This window comes from Siniperca chuatsi, linkage group LG17 (assembly GCF_020085105.1).
Source record: "Siniperca chuatsi isolate FFG_IHB_CAS linkage group LG17, ASM2008510v1, whole genome shotgun sequence".
In the NCBI taxonomy this organism is placed as follows: Eukaryota; Metazoa; Chordata; class Actinopteri; order Centrarchiformes; family Sinipercidae; genus Siniperca; species Siniperca chuatsi.
Genome location: NC_058058.1, coordinates 1529404 through 1551532, shown reverse-complemented (window position 1 = coordinate 1551532; position 22129 = coordinate 1529404). Strand labels below are relative to the sequence as shown.

Here is a 22129-nt window from a genome sequence, read left to right as displayed (position 1 = left end):
TCTCATCATTCGAGATCTTCCTCTCCTCAGGGAGGTGCAGTGAAGTAGAAGAAGCACCCGCTCCATGGGACGCTCCATTGCTGAAACTGTTGCCGTGGTGATGAGCGAAGGGAAACGCCTGCTGGGTCAAAGAGTTCCCAACGACGGCCATGAAACCCAGACTGGATCCAGAGCAGCTGGGCCCAGATTGGGGGATGTTGTCCTTGGCATTGTTGCAGTTCTGGTTCTTCTCGTACTGATGGTGCCGCAGGGCCTTCATGTTCTTGATGGGAAGCTCCGGGGTGGAGTCAGGCGTGGGCAGGCCGGACAGCTCTCCATCACCCTGCGACAGAGACTAAACAGAGGTTAGACCCATTGTTTTCCAACACTTCCATGTCAAAGAGCTCATCATTTTGAAAGACTCAGACCTCCAACCTTTTTGTGCTCGGTCTAAAAGCACTGCAGGAAATATGAATGGTCTTTTCATAGAAGCCAAAGCTTGAGGCTCTGAATGATACCCACGAGGAAGGCTGCAGTTTGTTAAAACACATCTACAATCCATTTGAGCTTTCTGATTCGTCACTTTCAGTGACCAAATGTGCCACCAAATTCGTAATTACTGGGGAAAACGGACTACAGTGGGGCTAAGGCTGCAGCTAACCGATCAGTTGGTCTAAGAAATAGTAAGCTGCCCATCACGGTTTCCCGGAGCCATCTTCAAATATCTTGTTTGGTCTGACCAACAGTCCAAAAAGATATTCAAATTACAATTAAATAAAACACGAAAAAACAGCTAAACAAACAAATAATGTTCGGTATTAACAATTCGTCAGTTATCAAAATAATTGTTGATAAATTTTCTGTCAATCGATATATTGACGCATCGTTTCAGCACTGAATAGAACAGATACGTAACATCTTTTACTTTCATTGCCTGACCTCGAATTTTCGTACTGACTTTCGTAGTGTTGCCTTAAAAAGTGTTGAATTAGCCTGCTGTATTCATCTGATTACATCAAACCATCTGACAGCCAGCCAACTGCTGCAGTCCTCTCTGTCAAATGCTCAGCATTTTGCGTGTAACTATCAGAGTAAAGAACTAGTGTATATATTAAATTCTGATGTTAATTGATGTGGTCTGTTTCTTTCTTGTGTGCCATACACAGCTGTTTGATGGCCTGATGTTTTGGCTTTTCTTACAAATCCTGCTACAATATAACTGGTGCGGTGACTAGTTTAGTCATATTTTTCACATGAACTTCAGACTACAAACCAAATGAGGAAAATGTGAAGTTTACAGCCATCATATCATGTGAGACTAGTACTCTTTTAATAATCTTTAAAATACAGATGGATCACATTAAAATGCACAGAATCGCCGATATGGATATATATTTGTTTCATAGAACCTTTCCTTTCATTGATGTACGAGTGAAACTCAGGATTATAAAACAGAAATTTAACATTTTTAACTGATTAAATGTAACAACAGTATTTCACGATGAACCAAACCAGCCTGCCCTCCATGATGAGCTGTCCTACCTGGGAGAGGCTGAGGTCGGGGTCTCCCAGCGGCAGGCCCTGGTGTCCGGGGGTGTGGAGGTGAGGCTCTGACCGGCCGTTGGGGATAAAGGAGCTGTACATCTTCGGGGTGGACACGTCCAGTTTGTTCTCCTGAAGGAAGACAAAACAAAAGAAGAAGGAGAGGAATAAGGGCACCGAGAGTTTCTCTTCGCTTTCCCTGCCTGAGGATGATAAATTCAGGGCGAGAGAGAAGAGGATCGATACAGAGCGAAAGGATTTGTCATTTTTAACCTTTAAAACAAACACAGTGACCTGAGCCGGGAGGAAGAACGTCTTCACTGGGTGCTTCAGGGTGGTTTTCAATTATTGTATCCCACACAGTATAATGAGGAACTCATACGTTTCACCAGAGGGGTCAGAGGTCAGCGGTGGGCCAGCGGCAGCTCAGAGATTCAGTTTCTCGCTCAGGGACACTTGAGGATGGAGTTTATAATGAGACAGTCGACTGTAATGACTGAAGCTCTTAACTTATGTCCCCCCGAGAGAAGATGAATATTAACTCATAATTCAGCTGATTATGTCGCTGCTCAGCTCGTTCTTCCGCTACAAAACCTGCTGCAGATGTGTGTAAAATGTAGAAGAGGTAACATGTTTATTTAACTTTCCCTCAAACTAAGACTCGCTCGCATCGTCTTTACAAATGAATCTGTATTTTCGACTGCGTTACCACATGACGACACAACTCTGCAGACAGATTTCTGTTGATTTCTGGGAAAACGCTCTTCTGCACATCTTTTCTCATTCTTGTATTACGTTGAACAATCAACACATTTTATATAAAAACAAAACGTGCATATGAACGGTCGCTGCAACAGTGGCTTCGACTTTGTTTTGAGATCTTGACAGAAAACAATATGAGAGGGTCTGCATCAATAACTGAAGGTCACCGATCTTTGTAATACAGTAATACATATCTGTGACCAAATGTTCAGAGAAGAAAGACCTTCAGGATGTACAGAGCTGGCTGTTATTGGATAAAAATCACAATCAGATTCTTCGTAGCTAATAAAGTAAAAAAAAAAAGGTTCAATTAAATATTTTGCATAACTTTTATCTGTGTAGCAAATTCACAAGTCAATATAAAGATATTTCTCCTTTCTGCTCATTTTGTAAATCTGAAACAGAATTAATATTGCTCTCTCTATTGTTTTTTAACTGCTAGTATTCTGAAATGTGTTTTTTTGTTGTTGCTTTAGTAAACTGATGGTTTTGTCAACAGAACAATGGATGAGTGACTAAAGCTTTTTTGTCTGTTGGAGAAACATCATAAATCCATGAATCGCTAGCAACAGACGATATCTACCTTTGGACCTTTCTCAAGTGATGTGAACAACCTTTGGTAGCAACAAAGCACAATAATCGATATTTTCTGTCTTTTCATTGAATTAGTTAACGTCTGCACTCAAAGTTTTTATATATTTTCATAGCAAACTGAAATGAGCTGCCTGGATGGAAGATAAATCATAAAGCGCTCTTCTAATCCCAGAGATGATCCAGATTAGAACAGTTCTAAAGTTGTCCATGGCATGAACACTACTTTCTGCTATCAATCCCACAATGCAACGCTCCAAATTTTACAGATGTGAAAATGACCATTGAGCCACTGTATTTATGTTTCTTTCCCCAATTCGTTTTGAGTTTCATGTGACTTGGCTGCTTTACCTTTGGGATTAATAAAGTACTCGATCTATGTAAAGTTATTCTCATAGCAAACTGAACGCCTGGATGGAAAGTACGGAATGTAAAAACTGAAAATGGTCGACAGTAATGCAAATTGCAGGTGATTTGTAGTAAACAAGTTACAACTTTATGTCCGTTAAAGGCATTTGCAAGATGTTGTGACTATTAGATCATTTTCTATTAAAAAACCCTGTAATTTCATTGGCTTATTACATTTTCAAACGTCAAAAACGAACAAAGAAGCAAAAGCCATCAAACTCACAGCTGTGCTGCGTACCTGTCTTTACCTGTGAGACTTGTTTTAGTGCCTCTGACGTCATCTCACGGCTGTGAAAGGAGAATCTGTTCACCGTAAAGCCAATTCACTGACAGAAAGCTTTGAAGAGGTTTGGGACTGACTGGTGTAAGACAGTCTGGCAACTTTTCCTTCAACAGTTTACATCAAAAATCTATATTTTCTGTTACTTAAGGACGGTTTCAGATAAGCTTCTCCTTCACCCCATCAGAGATGACTTTACCAGAACGCCTTGCCTCTTCACGCATCGTCTAAGGAATCTACCCACCTTCGGCTGTCCGTCCAGCAGTCCGTTGAGCTTGGCGAGGGATCGCAGCGATAAGGCGTGCGGCAGCGGCGCCTCGGGGTCTTTCCCGAGCCTCCTCGCCCGCTGAGCGGCGCTGCGGCTGCAGTAACACGACACCAGGAAACCCGACAAGATGGCACCCAGGAAGAAGGCCACCAGCACGCAGGCGATCAGCAGGGTGTAGTGGACGTTCGCACCGGCGCGCTGGTCCAACTCTGGAAGACGGCGAACACCTGGAAGACGCAGGAGGGGGAGGGAACGGAAAGGGTCATTACACCTTTTTTTTTTTTTACTGCCAGGGAGCGGGAGTCATGTGACCAACATATCTACGACAAATCAAACGATGAACTACACCTTTACCGGCGGGCGGAGGAATCTGTGGCGGGAACGAGCATAAATTAAAGTGAGGAGGGAAACAGAGGGAGGAGAGGTGAGAGGAGGGGGAGGAGGGAGAGACAGAGACAAGGATTGGACTTAATGAGAAAGAGGTTGTTCACAGGTGAGAAAACACAAGATGGAGGAGAAGAAGAAAGGAAGAGAGAGGGAGGGAGGAGAAGAAGAAAGGAAGAGACTATGATTGGATTTGAGAGAGAGGAGGGGGAGGAGGGGGGGATGAGAACAGGAGGAGGAGGAGGAGGAGGAGAAAGGATGGAGGGATGAAGGAGAGAAGAGATGAAAGAGTTTATTGTTTGGCAGCGTTCACCTCGTCAGGTCCAGATACAACATCAAAGCCTCTCAGATACAATGACTCATCAGTCTGTCCAGCAGCAACACACACACACACACACACACACACACACACACACACACACACACACACACACACACACACACACACACACACACACACACACACACTGTGATGCTGCACTGATCAACACATGAAGGGGTTCATATTTTTATCTTGGTGATATTTGTGAACCTTGTTTTGCTTCTACTCATATCTGTATTCATGTCTCTGTGTACAGGTTCATTATATGTATTTAGTCATTTTTTTATGTGTGTGTTTTTGCTTTTATGTTTATTTCACATCTATATTTTATGTCATTTGTATTTTTTATTTTAGCATATTTTTTTATAATTGTGTATATATGCTTATTTATGTATTGAATGTATATAGATTTTTTATTTTATGCAGTGTAGATGTGTTTCTAATATTTTTCATGTATGTGATTTATCTTATATAGATTTATCTTATATATATTTATATATATTTTATGTACATATTTTCTGTTTATTTGTTTAAGCATTTTTGTTACAGTATCAATTAATACATTTTATGGTTGTATTATAGCATATGTTTTTAACATTAATGTATTTTCTGTGTACACGCTGTGTGTTTTTGCATATATATATATTTAATATGTTAGTACATGTTCATCTGTTACTGCTCTGGTTCCCTCTCAGTGCTCAGCGTGTCGTTTCCAGAGAAAAAGCTGTAAAAATTCACCAACGAGACTAACGCTAAAAGACATTAGCTTATTATTGAGACCATAAGATTTTCAATTAAATATAGTCTGTAGTGTCATTGAAGCAGCATCTAGTGGCCGTTAGAGGAACTGCAGCTGAACACTGACGTCACAGTTGTGTTTCTTCTGACGGCGCTCGAAGTCACCGCTGCGGTTCATCCCAGTGATTAAGCACTTTACCAGATGAGAGCGGTGACTCTGAGGTAGCTTTTGTTTGTGTTAACCTCGGTTTCACCCTGAAGGCACCACAGGAGCTTTTTGTTTTTTATTACCGCCATCCTGCTTCACATTCACGGCCACGCACCGGCACCGGGCAGCCGCCCAGACCCGAGCCTGAAGGGCTGATTTACCTGCTGACACTCACAGGGCACTTTACACATTTTACAACACACTTTGAATGGTCTCGGAAACATTTCCCGAGGATCCGGGCGATTTTATAACTTTCACTTCATTTCTTCAGGTGAAGAGAAAGATACTGTCCTTGCAGGAAGTTGATGGATTATTCATATAAAACAAATGTTAGGGCGCGACTGGATACTTTTTAAGATCTCTTCTTTAGACAGAATCAAGATCATAACCTTCATTTCAATTTTGGGGAGGCAAACTAGGAACTGCTACATTTAGCGTCTTCGCTAACAAGAATATTGTGTTCTTCGTGGGATACTTTATATGTTTGAAACACACTGTGTATACACTATATGTAACTTTCCAATCACATGCTGACCTGAACAGTGTAAAAATAGTTTCTCACTCATAATCAAAGTTATTTAAATGCAAAAATAACTAAATAAATGTTCCTTATTAGTCTGGATGCAAACATAACAGTTAAAATGTCTTCAGAGTCACATGAGAACGTGGAAGGTTTTTGTTTTTTTCAGAAAAATCTCTCTCTTTATTTAAAGATCTAAATTTACAAAACCTGTCTGTTTACCCGCTATAACAACTTTCTGAGCTACATCAGCTCTCACACACAATGACTCGATCTAGCTTTCAGACGAGAACATCAGCGCTGAAGAAAGTCTAGTTGTTTTTGTTTTTTTATAAATAAAATTCTCAATTATTTGCTTTGAGAGAGTTTCAGCTGTTTAACATTTCATAACAAAAATTAAAGTTAGCCAGCTAGCAGCCTGCTGAAACTTCTATTTTTACTTTTGATGCTAAAGGATGCATATTTGGGTAGAGTATTACTTTAGGGACCCGCTAACTCCCTGTTGTTATTACATAGTTCAGTTAAATTGCGCAGAAGGAGCAGCATGTCCCCGAAAACCTGATCAAAGGGCCAAAAATACCCCCAGAAACAAAAAACGAATTTCATGCCGTGCACTGTTGGCCATGCGGGGGAGTTTTATTCCCCGCTCCCCGCCGGTCCGGGACTCGAACTGGCAACCGTCTCTAACCTCAAAGCCAGCAGAGGCCTCTGAGGCTTCGCTTTGATACAAGACACCATGGAACAAATTTGTCTTTTATGCAAAATACTGTTGAAATAGAGCAAGTAGTCATTACACGTCCAGTCAGGATTAACACACACACACACACACACACCCCAGTGTTCAACAGAGACGATTTCATGTTCGTTATTTCCACTCTTTCATCTCCGTCCTTCACTCTGACAGTTATAAATAGGATGATGGAGACGCACAGAGAAAAATATTATGCTAATTACAGCCCGACACGGAAATGTTTCATTCGCTCTCTTTGTTTCTTTCTCTTCTCTGTCAGTGTGAAAGTTTCTCTTTCTCTCTGCTGTCAGTCTGAATTGTGAAAAGTTTCTGGGACTGGGGATGAAATCTTCTGGGTGAAGTCTTTTTCTCACTTTTCTGTCAGTTTTCTGTTTCCTGTCAGTCTAAAACGTACAGTATTCTTAAACTCTGTCTCTGCCTGCTTTCTCCTTCCTCTTTCATCCCTCCACCTTGCCTTCTTTATACTTCTCTCCATCTCCGTCTTGCTATTTTCCTCCACTCCTCTCTCTTCTTTCTTCTTCATTTACTCAGATCGATACATAAGCTGCAGCGGCGGATTTGACGCCCCCCCTGAGTCTGGTTCTTAAAGGAAGCTTTTCCTTGCCGCTGTCGCCAAGTGCTTACTCATGGTGGGATTCGTTGGGTCTCTGTAATTAATATTATAAAGAGTTCGGTCTGGACCTGCTGTATAGGAAAAGTGCAATGAGATAACTTCTGTTATGAACTGACACTATATAAAAAAATTTAATAAAATTAAGTACTTCCTGTCTTAGAAAATCCCCAAATGAACCATTACAACCAGATCTAGTAAAAAGGCAAATGAGAACAAATGTCTCCGTAACATCGCACTTATCGATTTCCAAATGAAAGGACTGGCTGGGTACACAATCATAACCTGATGCTGAAGATCATGCGATATGATCGAAAGCTCCGGTTTCACTTTGGACCTTGCTGTTTCCAAGGTCACAAATAAACTCTGAAGCTCAACTTTCCAGCCAACATAAATCCTTAAGGTGCTTCGGAAAAAACATCTACAACCAGCTCCAACCAAAACCTGGGCCAGGTGCCCATATGAACACTGAAACAGGTTTTTCTTGCTCGGATCATTCTTCCACAGTCCTCGTTTTGTGCAAAAATGTACGTAAATGTAAATGTAGACAAACACAGATCAAGACAGAGCTGCTAACAGCCTGAACTCTGATATAGTATCACCCAGGGCCGGCTACCACACAGCTGAAAGGGAATAACCCATTAATAAGCAGAACAACACGCAGTTTCATCCCTTCCTTACACTCCTGCTCTTCTGTTTTTGGGTGGAGAGGTGATAAAAGAAAAGGACACCTCCAAACTCTTTGAATATGATGATGATACGTTTGGGGGAGGGGCTCAGCGAGCTGTTTTCTGATCTGCCGCCTCTGTGGTGCAGGTTTGTTTGTGTTTGGGTAAGGCTATAACCTCACATCACTTCCTCTGCTGCTCCCAACAGACGTCACGGGCGCAGCGTTTGTCCTTTCGATCGAGAAGTCGTGCGTTTGTTTGTGGACGCAGAGGACGCACCGGGCTGGAGCTCGGTTGAAGCGACGCCGCGGGAGACGAGTCGGACTCACCTGGGTTCAGGTGGGCCCGAATCTTTTCTTAGACATCAGCAAACACCGGTACTCAGGTGTTGTGGCTGTTAGTAGCTGCAACACTTGGTGTAAATGAATTCCACTAGACATAAATCATTTGTCCAGTGCTTCCTGTGCTGTGACACAGACAAGTCACCTGTCAGGGGAACGCAAACTCAGCGAGTTTTAGACATTTGGACCAACAACAAACTGTCGTTTTCCCGATGAGGACGGTCTGTCCTCCGACTCGCCGGACCGAAGGTCGGACAGCATCGAGTCCCGGCACACGTGCACGAAACGCAGTCTGCTAAAAGTGCACTGTGGCTTTAAGGCCGAGGCAGACGCTCCAACACTGAAGTCAAGCTCCACAAACTTCTGCCCTATTAGCATGCTCGCTCGCTCGCTCTCTCTCTCTCTCTCTCGCTCGCTCTCTCTCTCTCCACGGCTCGCTCGCCCACTCGTTCTCCACAACATCCATTGGTATTCACATGAAGGCAGACAGCAGTGACAGTCGGTATGAGGAGGGAGGGAGGGAGGGAGAGAGAGGGAGAGAGAGGGAGGGAGGGAGAGAGCAATGAGGGCGAGAGAGAGAGAACTGACAGACATGGAGAAGGGAGAGAGAGAATTGAGAGAGAGAGAGAGAGAGAGAGAGAGAGGAGAGAGAGGAGAGAGAGAGAGAGAGAGAGAGAGAGAGAGAGAGAGAGGGAGAGAGAGAGAGGGAGGAGAGAGAGAGAGGGAGAGAGAGAGAGAGAGGAGAGAGAGAGAGAGAGAGAGAGAGGAGAGAGAGAGAGAGAGAGAGAGAGAGAGAGAGAGAGAGAGAGAGAGAGAGAGGAGAGAGAGAGGAGGAGAGAGAGAGAGAGAGAGAGAGAGAGAGAGAGAGAGAGAGAGAGAGGGAGAGGGAGAGAGGAGAGAGAGAGAGAGAGAGAGAGAGAGGGAGAGAGAGAGGGAGAGGGGGGGAGAGAGAGAGACCTTGTCAAGTTTGACTTTTTCGCTTTGCCACCAAAAATGCTGGTAACACACACGATCCCCTCACTTTAAAGGTCGGACAACTCACACATGACACACACACACACACACACACACACACACACACACACACACACACACACACAGTGTGTCAGGTGTGTGTGTGTGCGGTGAATAAGAATGAAGCCGCTTCTCTGCAGCAGGTGAACCAACAGGTTAGAAAACGCCGCTCCAGGCGCTCCTCACCTCCCAGAGATCACCTGTCAGTCAAACCGCGTGGGCGGGACTTATTTGCCATTATGGCGGATGCAGTTTGAGTTTCTACATGTGACGCTCCGTCCGTCTCTGAAGCAACAAAAAGGCACCGATCGTTAACGTGAGCAGACAAATGAACGTGACTAAATCTACTGAGCTGCTTCTCTGGTCCTTCTCATCATGGAGGTCGTTCCCTGCGTCTCAGTGACTCTGTAGGAAGTGGGCAGAAGGAGCAACGCCATGCACCTTCCTGCTGATGTGTTTACGCTTAACGACAGCCGGCAGCGCTAACTAGAGCTGAACTGATGGCAGGCCGATATATATCTCGGCCGATATCAGCTTATTGCAGATATTTTGAAATCGTGCAAATCGGCTGGTAAATAAGAAGAAATGCAAAAGTGGGTCGAGACCAAAAAACTAATCCAAGGGACCTGTATCGTTGCATTAAAGAGGTCTGTAGGCTGAAAGAGTACGGACTTTCACCGCTGCACCTGTAACCACGCCCAACAGTGATGTCACAGTGTCCTACAGTACACCTCTACATCACTGCAGCACGGCGGGAAGTTAAACTACTGGAGGTCAGCGAAAACTGGATTTTCAAGGGGTGTTAAGTTACTTTACGAGGATACACAGAATGTGTTTCGGTGGGAAACACTGACTTTAACAAGTCCTCCGAATTAAACAACAAATTACGTCGTTTTTGCCCTCTGGAGCGACACACAGAAGTGTTTTCTGATCCGACACGTTTAACAGCAAGACGACATCAGTTGTCTGTGCCTTTGGTTTGGTTAGGTTCGGGGAAAGATCAGGGTTTGAGATTAAAAGAAACCTTGACGTTAGGAAACGAACAGCGGCCTCCCTGTTAAAGCCCGACGTTTTGTTGATTGCCATAAGTCATAATTCTCCCACGGCCACTAGAGGGCGCTGCCACGTACATACAGTAAGTAAATGTCGCTCTGGGCTATTTGCTGAAACGACTGCTGACGCTGCCGTTTCTTCTCAAACGTAAACATAAGTTTTACAAGAAAACTCCACAGGGCGACTGCTGGCTTTGACGGGCAGGTATCATGACACCTGAGCCCTCCAAACTAAGGTTTTCTGGCATCTGGTTTTCTGGTTTTTTAAATTATTTTCATGTGTTACTGCAGACATTTCAGATGTCTGTATGATTTGCACAGTTGTTGCTGAAGACAAAGGACAAAGATAAGATATATTTGACCTTAACTTATGTTTCAGGCATCTATATCTCACATCACGAACAAACAAACACAAAAGAGACTAGTTAATGACATTTCGTGTTCACGTGCGATTAAGGTGCCCTGTGCAGAAGTGAGACCTTGATATATGGATGTCTTGCCCAAGGACACTTCAGCTGCTTGCTGAAAGTCAGGTTAATTAATGTCAAAGGTCTTCACAGCGCTCACATTATCACACCGTAAATGAAAACTGCCACTGGATCAAGGTAACGTCTCATTAAGAGGGAAAGAAGAGGAGGAAACCTTGAGAAGGACATCTGATCTCAGACAGAGATCCTCCTACAGGTGACGGTCAGGTGTGTAATTACTGCAGCCAGCAGTCCTCCGACTGAAGGCCTAACGAGTGAGTCAGGAACCCTCAGAAGGATTCGTTTTCTGAAGGTTTGAGTTCATCTCACTCCACCCAGTTAGCCTGACCGGGAACTCGTCGTGATCCCACGGGAGGAAGGTTTGTGCGTTACACCAGTTAGTGCGATTAAGCCCTGATGTGGTGATAACGATGATGGTGATGATGATGGTGATGGGGAGGGAAGCGCCACTAAAGGCTCCCGCGGCGCCGCTGATGGACGCTCTGTTCACTCGGCCTGCTGATTGCTGCATTCTTGGCGCTGTTATCCGAATGTTTGTGTTTTTGTAAATGTGCTTCACTCTCGGTGGGTTTAGCAGCAGAGCATTTCTGAGCTGTTTTGCGAAGCCGTTTGCACACTGCTTCTCTGGCTGCCAAAGGTTTTTAAATCTAAATCTAAACCGGGGGAAACTCTGAGAACCGAAAACCCACAAAGTGTCTTTGTCGTCACTCTTTCTGCAGGAACGCGTTGAAACCTGGAGTTTGTGTTTATTGCTCGCCGCCATTTTTTCCCAATTATCGAAACCCAAATATTTGACTTTAGGAAACAGATGCCTGGGCGAAACGCCGCTCACAGGAGGGACAGCTACGATGCTCGATATAACCAGCCAGACAGACTAAGATACCTGTCAATCAAGCAACCCATGCCCCAAAACACTGACCGTTCACAGCAGATACTGAACCGGCCGGCTGCTCTTTGACACCAGATGTGTTATTGTCAGTTTTTGGTGGAGTAGTCGGGTCTGATGCCAACAGTGGAACACAGACTCTGTGTGTAAACACTATTTTACCTGTCCATCTATATATAAGCTCAGCAGGTGTTGGACATGTATGGTCATACGTAAATTAGGTTCCTTCTTAGAGAATGTTTCACCTTTGTTCAAGGTATTAATGTTGAACTTATCTTCTTATATTCTAGCCATATTTATTTTTTACGTTGGCCTAAAACGAGCGTGCGTGAAATTCTCATGAACATTTCTGTTAATTTCTGAAAACCACATACAGCATGTGAACATTTATGACACATCAAACGTGTGATATCGCTTGTGAAATTGATGTTTTCACACTCGAAGTCTTACATTTCACAAATGACATGTGCCTGTAATATGTCGGACGGGATTCCACATGTGATTAACGAGTTTCCGGTGACGATATTACGTTGTCGTGGTGATGATAACCGGCACAGAGGCCTGACTCTCCCAACAGCGTCTTCGTTTGAACATTTAACACCGTATTAATGTTAATGTCATTCTGACTTTGAAGTGTGTGCATGAACACAAGTGGACGTGTGTGTGTGTGTGTGTGTGTGTGTGTGTGTGTGTGTGTGTGTAATCCCCTATACGCCTGTAGCAGACTTTTAATTTAGGTTTAAAAGCTGCCATTTAGTCTCTACATTATCCAGATGCACACAATGGGAGCTGAGGGGAAAAGCACTGAACGCACTCAGAGGTGGACATTCACTTAAGTTCCTAATGGTTTTGTTCTGGGTGTTCAGAGAGGAAGGGTGTTTAAGTATGTGTAAAGCGTTCTCTGTGGGGTTTATGCTGAAGGCTGTAATTTAAGAAATGCAACGGTTGCTCTGGGAAACCGTACGAGACGGTAATGATGTGAACTTTTTAACTACGTCATCTTCTATACATTTGTCATGAGACTACATTTAAAACAAACACTGACGCTCACTCACAACTTGAATAACACGTTTTCACTGTATGCAGTCAAATTAAAAAGCTCTTTATTATTAATCAGTAGCAGCTGCTGTCTCAAAGGTTTTGTGTAAGCTAACTTATCACCATTAGCTCACATGTTAAAACATGTTAGCTACGTAAAATGTAGCAAGTTTTTTCTAATTCAGCTTACTGTAGCCTTAAAGGAAGGGCTCAGCATTTGGGGAAATTCACTTATTCGGTTTCTTTTTGACAGTAAGATGTTCAGATGGATATCAATCTCATGTCTGTGTGTTAAGTACGAAGCTGGAGTCAGGAAAGAGTTAGCCTAGCTTAGCATAAAGACTGAAAGCAGGGGGAAACAGCTAGCCTAACCCTAACCCCTAAAGTTCCCTGATTTACACGAATCTCATTTTGTTTAATCTGCACACAAACAGAAATGTGAAAACATTTGTGGTTTTTGGGGAGCTGTATGTGCTGGAACTATTACTCGTTGAACAACAGCGTATCCATCCGCCCAGTAAGTCTGTTCAGCGTCTCCTGGCAACCGCAATGTGACAGCAAGACTTCAGGAAGCCGCACACAGTCACTGATGGCAGGCCTTTCTTTGTCCAGGTTTCTGTTCAGTCTGAACAAAGACCAGCTATTTGTGTGTGTGTGTGTGTGTGTGTGTGTGTGTGTGTGTGTGTGTGTGTGTGTGTGTGTTTTTCTGTGACAATTTCTTCTTAACCAGAAGAGCTTTATACCCCATCACACACACACACACACACACACACACACACACACACACAGGTATCTGATAGGGTGAAACACCTCCGACTGTGTGCTTCCTTGTTGTTGATTGATTCCCACTGAGCTCCATATTGTGTTTTTATCGACCGGGTCAATCAACGTGGCCGTCTCGCTGTGTGTGTGTGTGTGTGTATATATGTGTGTGTGTGTGTGTGTGTGTGTGTGTGTGTGTGTGTGTGTGAGTGAAGCACAGGCAATGCGGACTCTTGATTGGCTGACTAAACCAAGACTGATGAGGGAAGGTCAGCAAAGAGACAGCAGAGAGAATGTAAATGTTCACACACACACACACACACACACACACACACACACACACACACACACACACAGGCAGCGATGAAAGAAATCAGGCAGGTCACACAAGAATCAGCCCGAAGTGTGTGCAGGCTACGCGTCACCTCAGGTACACCAGGTAGCTTGTATGTTAACTCTCATTACAGCAGCAAAGCAGTTACCAGGAAAATATTTCACTGGCATTAAGAGAAACTATCAAATAATCACGAAAGTATTGATTATCTGAACATGTAAGCAGCCGGTAGAACGCCTGATGACTGCCATCACCTTCACCGCTCAAGCAAACGCTGTTACCTCACTCACAAGCTAATGTTATTTAGCACTCCAGCTACACATTAGCTACACATTAGCATGAGTAGCACACATTGGAAGAAATCATTTAAAAAAAGATTTGTCTTAACTAACACTGCAACGTCACCGTTGTTGTTCTACTTGTAGTATTTGTGTGTAAAGCTGCACGCGTTATATCACACCAGTAAGCGTGAAAGATCTTTTACAGGGAAGCAAACTGCTGGTAGAACTTGTAACCAACAGGTAGAAGACAGAATCTCTAAACTACTGGTAGCACTTATAAATGCTATAAATAAACTGGCAACTCTCTGTAGTCTCCGTTATTTATAGCGTCACCATGAACAACACGTGCGACCGTATAAATCCCCCAAATATCACCATCATCATCCGACACAGGCTGGATGCTCGTAAACAACGACTGCCTGAAATTCAGCCAGTGAAGCTGCTTTTATTCTTCGCCTCATTTTGCTCGGCGCAGGGAGAAGATGAAGATAATTAGCGTCAATACAACTGCTTTTGGCTGCTTCCTAACCCCTCATCCCCGCCTGTTCAGCATGAGCCACACAACACACACTCAGTCCATTTGTAAGAGCTCCAGCTCATTAAAAAACACTTACACGCTATGATGGCTCTTTTGCCTGCTCGCTGATGAACACACACACACACACACACACACACACAAAAAAAAGACACACTCGTAGCATAAATTCTCTCGCCAAGCAATTGGGAAACGCGTGATCACACACACTTAACAACACTTTTACTTGATGCACACTCTCTTGTTTTTGTTCTTGTGCGCGGAAGCACATCAGAAACACTCGTGCGGTACGATCACAGTCGTTGTCTCTCTGTTATACACACACTGTAATTAGGATATTGTCTCTTGTGGAGAGTGGAGAGCTGAAAGTGAGCTTGTTGATTTCTACCACAGAGAAAAAGACCGTGTTAGTTAACTTATTCCTGTGCTGCTGTTAACACACCAAACCCCACTGCTCGATAGCACGAACGGACACAAAGTGCTAGTTAAAGGAATTGCTGCTGCTTGGTGCCACAACAACCTCCTGCTCAACACATCCAAAAGCCAGGAACTCGTCACTGATTTCAGCGCCCCACCCAAATCGCCCTTTCATATCTCGGGTGAACCCAAAACAGTCACAAAGTCATGTAAATAAAAAGTGAAGAGACACTGAAATGGGATTTTAACTCCGACCACATCACCCAACAAGCCTGTTCTTCTTCAGACGACTTAAGAAATTCAAAGTGAAACACAGAATCCTGCGACAGTTTTTTACAGCCATCACTGAAAGCATCCTCAAAGGGGGGGGGGCAGGTCAAATTATATCTGACCCGTCACACCCTGCTCACTGTCTGTCTCAGCTCCTGCCCTCCGGGAGGCGCTGCAGGCCCTCGTCCACTAAAACAAGCCGGTTTCACTGTGACACATTCAGCTCGTCACTGTCTAGGAATATTGTGATTATTATTTATTGTGTAATATGTTATGTCTGCCTCTATGTTGCGCTGCTGACAGTGTTCTGTCACCGTTTATCCAGATTATCTAAACCACTTTATTTGGGGGTCAAACTGAAAACGAGCACGACTGAAATGTTGCTAATAATCCCCGTCTGTGCGCACAACTACAGTAAATGCAGAAGGTCGGAGCTGAGGCAGGAAGTCGGCCTGTGAACAACGGGCAGTCTGGGTAATCACTTCAGCGTTCGCCTTTGTTTTCTCGTTTAAAAACCTTACGTACGGAGGTATTTCTGATTGCTCGTGGCTGCTCCGTCGTAGGTCTTGTTTTTACGATGTCACAGTGCGTCCAGATCTCAGTGTTATAATAGAACCAATGGCAGGAGGTCTGAATATAAACCAGCTTTTGTTTAGTTTGTTGAGTGTAAACATGTTTACCTGAATTTAGTTTTCACTTGACAAAATCAGCCAAACTCTTGAAATGCATGTTTAAAGCTGCACTTATCAATATTATATTAATGTCAATTATTAGAATAACAACTGAGCTCTGGTAGATGTGATCCAACAGAGGACTGTCAACAGCTCTGCAGTGTTTTGGGATTTTGCAGCACATTTCCTCTCTGGTTCAGTCTCAGTGTTTCCAGCAGCAGCTGTTTTCAGCAAACAAGCTCTGATGACGCCTCTGAACGCTACCTGCTGAGCAGCAGACAGCAGCCAGACGCAGTCAGAGTCCAGCTGCTGAACATAGCGGAGCATCTAGCAGCTAAAGAGCCAGATGTTTCCCTCAGCAGCTGCTGGAGACCGAACACAGAGCTGACAGAGAGAAGACCGGACTGACGTCCATCAGGAGACACAGACACGCCTCCTGATGAAGCGTCATGTGACTCTGACACGCCTCCTGATGAAGGGTCATGTGACTCTGTAGCTGCTGGAGGCGGAAATAAGCAGCTGTTTGATCACAAGTTCAACATATCAACTTCAATAAAGTGATAATATGTTAATGTTGTGTTTTCAGCTTGTTCCACTGCCCCAAAGAGGCCAAAAACATCAGTTAATTCTACTTTTAATGCTTTAGCAGAAACAGCTGCATAAGCCCCGCGTCTACATACAGAGTATAAAATTAACAAAATGAGTTAACATAGAAAAGGTTTCAGTCGTGGTCATCTGGACACTGTTTTCAGAATCAAGACGTTTCGGCTCCCATCCGGAAGTCATTCTCAATTGTGAAAATGGTCTGAGAACTCAGTAATCTAAGCTACTCTGTGTTACATAAGCCCCGCCCTCAGGATGGAGTCTACCTGAGTATCTGCTGTTTACCCTGCCTAGTTTCACCTGAAACTGACCTAATTGTTTCCATGATGGCCCAGTAATCAGTAATCAGGCCTATTGTTTTCTGGCTGCACCTCCCTCATCACTGTTAAGTACCTGATTAGCATGTGATTGGCTTGACCACGGTGCTAATACACTGTGGTAGACTCCTCCCTGAGGGCAGGGCTTATGTAACACAGAGTAGCTTAAATTTCTGAGTTCTCAGACCATTTTCACAATTCAGAATGACTTCCGGATGGGAGCCGAAACGTCTTGATTCTGAAAACAGTGTCCAGACGACTACGACTGAAACCTTTTCTACGATACACAACACTCCTGGACGAATGAGGGACGACACCGTCTTAAAATGAGTTAACGACAATACAAATCTGACCAAATAATTCATGCCAGCTATCATTTCTTGGTGGTTTTGCAATCCTCAGACACCATTCAGTCACAACTCCAAAGGGGTAGAGGTTAGATATGCAGCCGCACTCAACAAGACGACCCCGTGTCACTTTGGAAAGCAGCTCTTTAGTACTGGCCGAGGTGAAAAGGACATTCAGCTCCTGTTCTTTCAACTCCGAGTTTCCTCCAGCAGAGACGAGGATCTAATGGAGACGTCCTCACCCCCTCACTGAGCTACAGCCTCTTTTCACTTAGATACACACTTCTGAATGCAGCTCATGCTTTTACCAATCCATGCACACACACACACACACACACACACACACACACACACACACACACACACAGCAGTGCCTCAGAGCTGACATTTCTGCTCCATCGTCTGCACTGGATCTCAAGGTCTCAGGCACGCAGGGAGGAAATGCAACTTTTTAGTGTGTGTGTGTGTGTGTGTAGGTGTAAATGTGCATATATGTGTTTAGGAACAAGCAGGAGAGGGTGTGTTTTTGTGTGAAAGCGTGTGTGTGTGTGTGTGTGTGTGTGTGTGTGTGTGTGTGTGTGCTCGGCTGCTCAGTATAACAACAACTTCCCACGCTACTTTGAGCTACAGAAGAGATGGAACTTGTGTGTGTGTGTGTGTGTGAGCTCTGAGCACGACATGCTGGGACTGACAGCTAACAAGGTTGCTATGGCGATGTGAATGTGACCTCAGAACAGATGGCGCACAGGGGGCCGGCGGTTCGATACCTGCAACAGCTGGAGTTCGGTGCTCTCTCGTGTGCCTTTGATCAGCCGGGTGTGAGCGTCACATCAGGCCTCAGCAACGTGGTTAAAATTATGATCACAATATCAACAAGAATACTTTTTGATGTCGATATATATCATATGGAAAATGTTTGCTCATTAATGAAGCCTTGTGATGTTTGTCACCCTGGTAAGGGGAAGATCCCGGTTTTAATTCCAAAGTCAATGCGGACTTTTTCTGTATTAAACAAGACCACGATCTTTCGCTAAATCGTAGAAAAGGTTTCAGTCGTAGTCATCTGGACACTGTTTTCAGAATCAAGACGTTTCGGCTCCCATCCGGAAGTCATTCTCAATTGTGAAGAAATGGGACGGGAACTAGAAATTTAAGCTACTCTGTGTTACATAAGGGTTAAAAAAGAAAACCCCTCGTTGAACAGAAATGGTGGTCTGAGATTCAATCTGCCCAAAGTCTATCACAGTGTGTTAACACCGTGGTCAAGCCAATCACATGCTAATCAGGTACTTAACAGTGATGAAGTAGATGCAGCCAGAAAACAATAGGCCTGATTACTGATTACTGGGCCATCTTGGAAACTATTAGGTCAGTTTCAGGTGAAACTAGCTATTAACAGATACTCAGGTAGACTCCTTCCTGAGGGCGGGGCTTATGTAACACAGAGTAGCTTAAATTTCTAGTTCCCGTCCCATTTCTTCACAATTGAGAATGACTTCCGGATGGGAGCCGAAACGTCTTGATTCTGAAAACAGCGTCCAGACGACTACGACTGAAACCTTTTCTACGTTAGACCACTCCTGGACGAATGAGGGACAACACCGTCTTATCTTTCTCTAAACTTAGCCAAGAGCTGCCAGTGCCTGGACGTAACCATAAAAGAGTTCAATAATGCAGTAGTCACTACGAGTGAATTGTAAGTTGGACATTTTGGCGTAAAACAAATAAAATGTGTTGTCAGTGGACATTTTACTGATACTGAACGTTTTTAGGACTTGTCTGATACGTTAATTAGCATTTCCTCATCACGCTAACAGCAAACGTAATCTGGTCAGATTTACGTTTCCTTTTAAACGTATTTGCTGTTGCAAAATTTGGAGACAGTGTTGCTAATGTTGCTTGTTTTTAGTTGCAGCTTGCTTGTTTGGCCAGTAGAAATCTGTGGAATGATAACATGATAAAATCATGTAATTATGACACGATTACACTAAAGTTGATAATGTTGAATGATTTCAGGCCCCATGTCAGATTGAAGGGAAAAGACGTATGACATTTTAGTAAAAGACAGAATGATGGCTGTTGAATGATAAAGGAACAGTTCGACATTTTAGGAAATCCACGAAAAAACGGTTATCAGCTTCATTCCTGTGGGAAGTCCATTAGGATATTTTGGAAGAGGACATGATTTAAAATGGTGTCTCGTGCTGACTGTTGCTGTTGAATGATAAGACGCTTAACACTTCAATTTAACAGCATTTGAGCTGTTAAGTATCCTTTAAATGTCAAGTTCTCACTTTCATGTCATTAAGAACAGAAGAAGCTGTTGTGCTGAATGTGATGTGAGTCACACCATCGCCCCCCCTCGAGGCGACAGAAATCCCCAAACTGCTGCAGAGGAGCAGCTCAGTGTCTACCAGCAGCAGGCGGACGCTGAAGATCAGCCAGACGCTGCCTGAGTGAAGAAAGTTAACCACAGAAACACTCGCACTTTGTCCTTCATGCACACAAAGACTTTTCTACACCAGTTAAACCGATGTCTGCTAAAACTCTGTCGGTGGGACGAACTTACATTAAAAACCACAACACTGCTGGGAAAAGTTCACAGAGAATCTTTGATCTTTGGAGGTTTTCATGCTTTTAAACAGGTTGAAGGATTACATTCTCCACTGTGAGCCGAGGCACTTTCCACCTCTTACAGGCTCAATCTTTTTATCTTTATCAAAGTTTATCTTAATCCCAGAAAAGTTAACATTTTCCAGATGATGTATTTTCAGAAGACCCACTGCAAATGTATAAAAGATACCAAACGTATGTTTTTCATGTGACGACGTGCGTTTCACAATCATTCTGTCACAGAACATTTCGCAAGAAAAATATTAAAATCCCTGAACTGCCATGACACAAGTCCCTTCTGTAAAGTCATGTTGACAACTACACGTACACGTTTGTGCATAAAGCTACATGTCTAAAATGTTTGCTTGTTACAAAAACAGATTCCCTGGACTTGTGAATGAGTGCAGAGCCGTGAGCAGCCAGCCAAAAACCTGATGAGCTTGTGCTGCAGCATAATCTCACTGGAACTCTTATGAGCCTTCTACAAAGAGGAGTGCTTTAGTCTGTGGGTAAGGAAAGACTGAACTCCCATCGCCATCATATTCAGCCTGCTATTCTCATCTTCCCGAGGAAGTCAACTTTAAGGACATAAAACCCATTTTAATTGTTCATTATTAAGCCTGACACTTATGAGCAGAATAAACTTCATTTCCTGGATCACCAACATTACAATAAGTAATGCAAAGGTCACAGACAGACAGCACACAGACAGCATTCATGTCATCCAAGAACCATCATAATTTGCATTTGCAGAACTCATTCTGCACAATGTCAACTCTCATCTAAGATAAAACTAGCCTGTAATGGCACACTGCAACATAATGGCCAATTTATGTCCACTCAGAGCCAAACTAAACCCATGGGGGCCTCCCTCACAGTGCATTAAATAACCAATTTGCAGCGAAAACGTCATTACAGGAATAGTTCCCTGCCAAACGATGTCATTACAGTAACGACAGCCACTCTAGCGTAGCACGGTGGATAGATTTGGGCGCACGCTGGCTAAAACATCCGTCATTCATTGTGTTCAGAGTCCTTCATGCCCGGCTGCCCGACACCATGAAGTTAATGCCTCTGACGCCATTATGGAGGAAGTGCCTGCTGTCAGTCCTACTGCATAATAGCACCACCACCATTCATTCCTGGCTTAATCGCTGCATATTTAAGCTGGAGTTTCACAATGAAAGCGTGAAGAATGAGCGTGCTGCCCAACGTGACTAATGTTACCGGTTTTTATTGTGTTACGGTGCCATTAACTCCCTGGGTAATCCCCGCAGGCGTCAATAAAATCTAAAACTTAAATGACACGGTTAATCACGACACAATTAGTGCGAGTCAACGGATGAATCTGTGGAAGTATGTAAATTAATCCGCGAGCATCGTTCGTGTCTCCCGCTGCTTTACATCTGCTGTGCCTGTAATCACGTCAGTCAGTCGGGGCTAATCACCACACAGCAAGGTGTAGTTCTGCCTGCAAAGTAATATTTATGGAGGGAAAATTCAGGCAGGAAGTCATTGTTTTATAACCTGGTATGTAAGAGACTGCAGGCTCTCTCGGCTGCTGTTTCAGTGACTAAGGAGGCAAATTAAGAGGTTGAGGTAAGCAGCTACAGATAAATACACCTGAGCTCAGTTTGTGTGGAAACATTGTTAAGGTTAATATTTCTGTCCTCTAGCTGCACTGTGTGAAAATGTGCAAATTCTGAAGCAAACTGAATGTCACACTGAGACAAATGCATTCTATAAAAACATTAAAGGTGTAATCAGTGATATTTTACTGGCTCTCTGCAAGTGTTTCCAGATGTCGCTCATCAGAATAAGTCACTCCTGTGTTTCCCATGATGGTGCTGAGATTTCAGGCTTTCTAAACAGGTGCAGATACCTGGCTCTGTATATCTGCTGGGAAAAGTCCACTGTCCTGGGCCCCTTGAACAGCCCTACATGTCAGTTGGTCTGGATGAAGAACTAATTATTTCCTTTTAGTCCTGGTCCATTCGGTGTTCACACTGACGTATTACAAAATAACCAAGAGAAGTAAACACTGATAAGTAACTCTCATTGGGCAGTTTTGGTGATGTCATCCTGCATCATCATACATGGATCCATCAAATCGGGGATAGTTACTGTGT

At 43.7% G+C, this 22129-nt stretch overlaps 1 protein-coding gene across 1 annotated transcript in view; it reads right to left on the bottom strand.

The window, feature by feature from the left end:
- LOC122864524 (semaphorin-6D-like) overlaps positions 1-22129 on the bottom strand; it is a 111909-nt gene that overhangs the window by 2919 nt on the left and 86861 nt on the right. Inside the window, 3 exon segments of the mRNA XM_044172056.1 lie at positions 1-334; positions 1522-1653; positions 3807-4057. Coding sequence (XP_044027991.1) covers positions 1-334; positions 1522-1653; positions 3807-4057 — 717 coding nt within the window.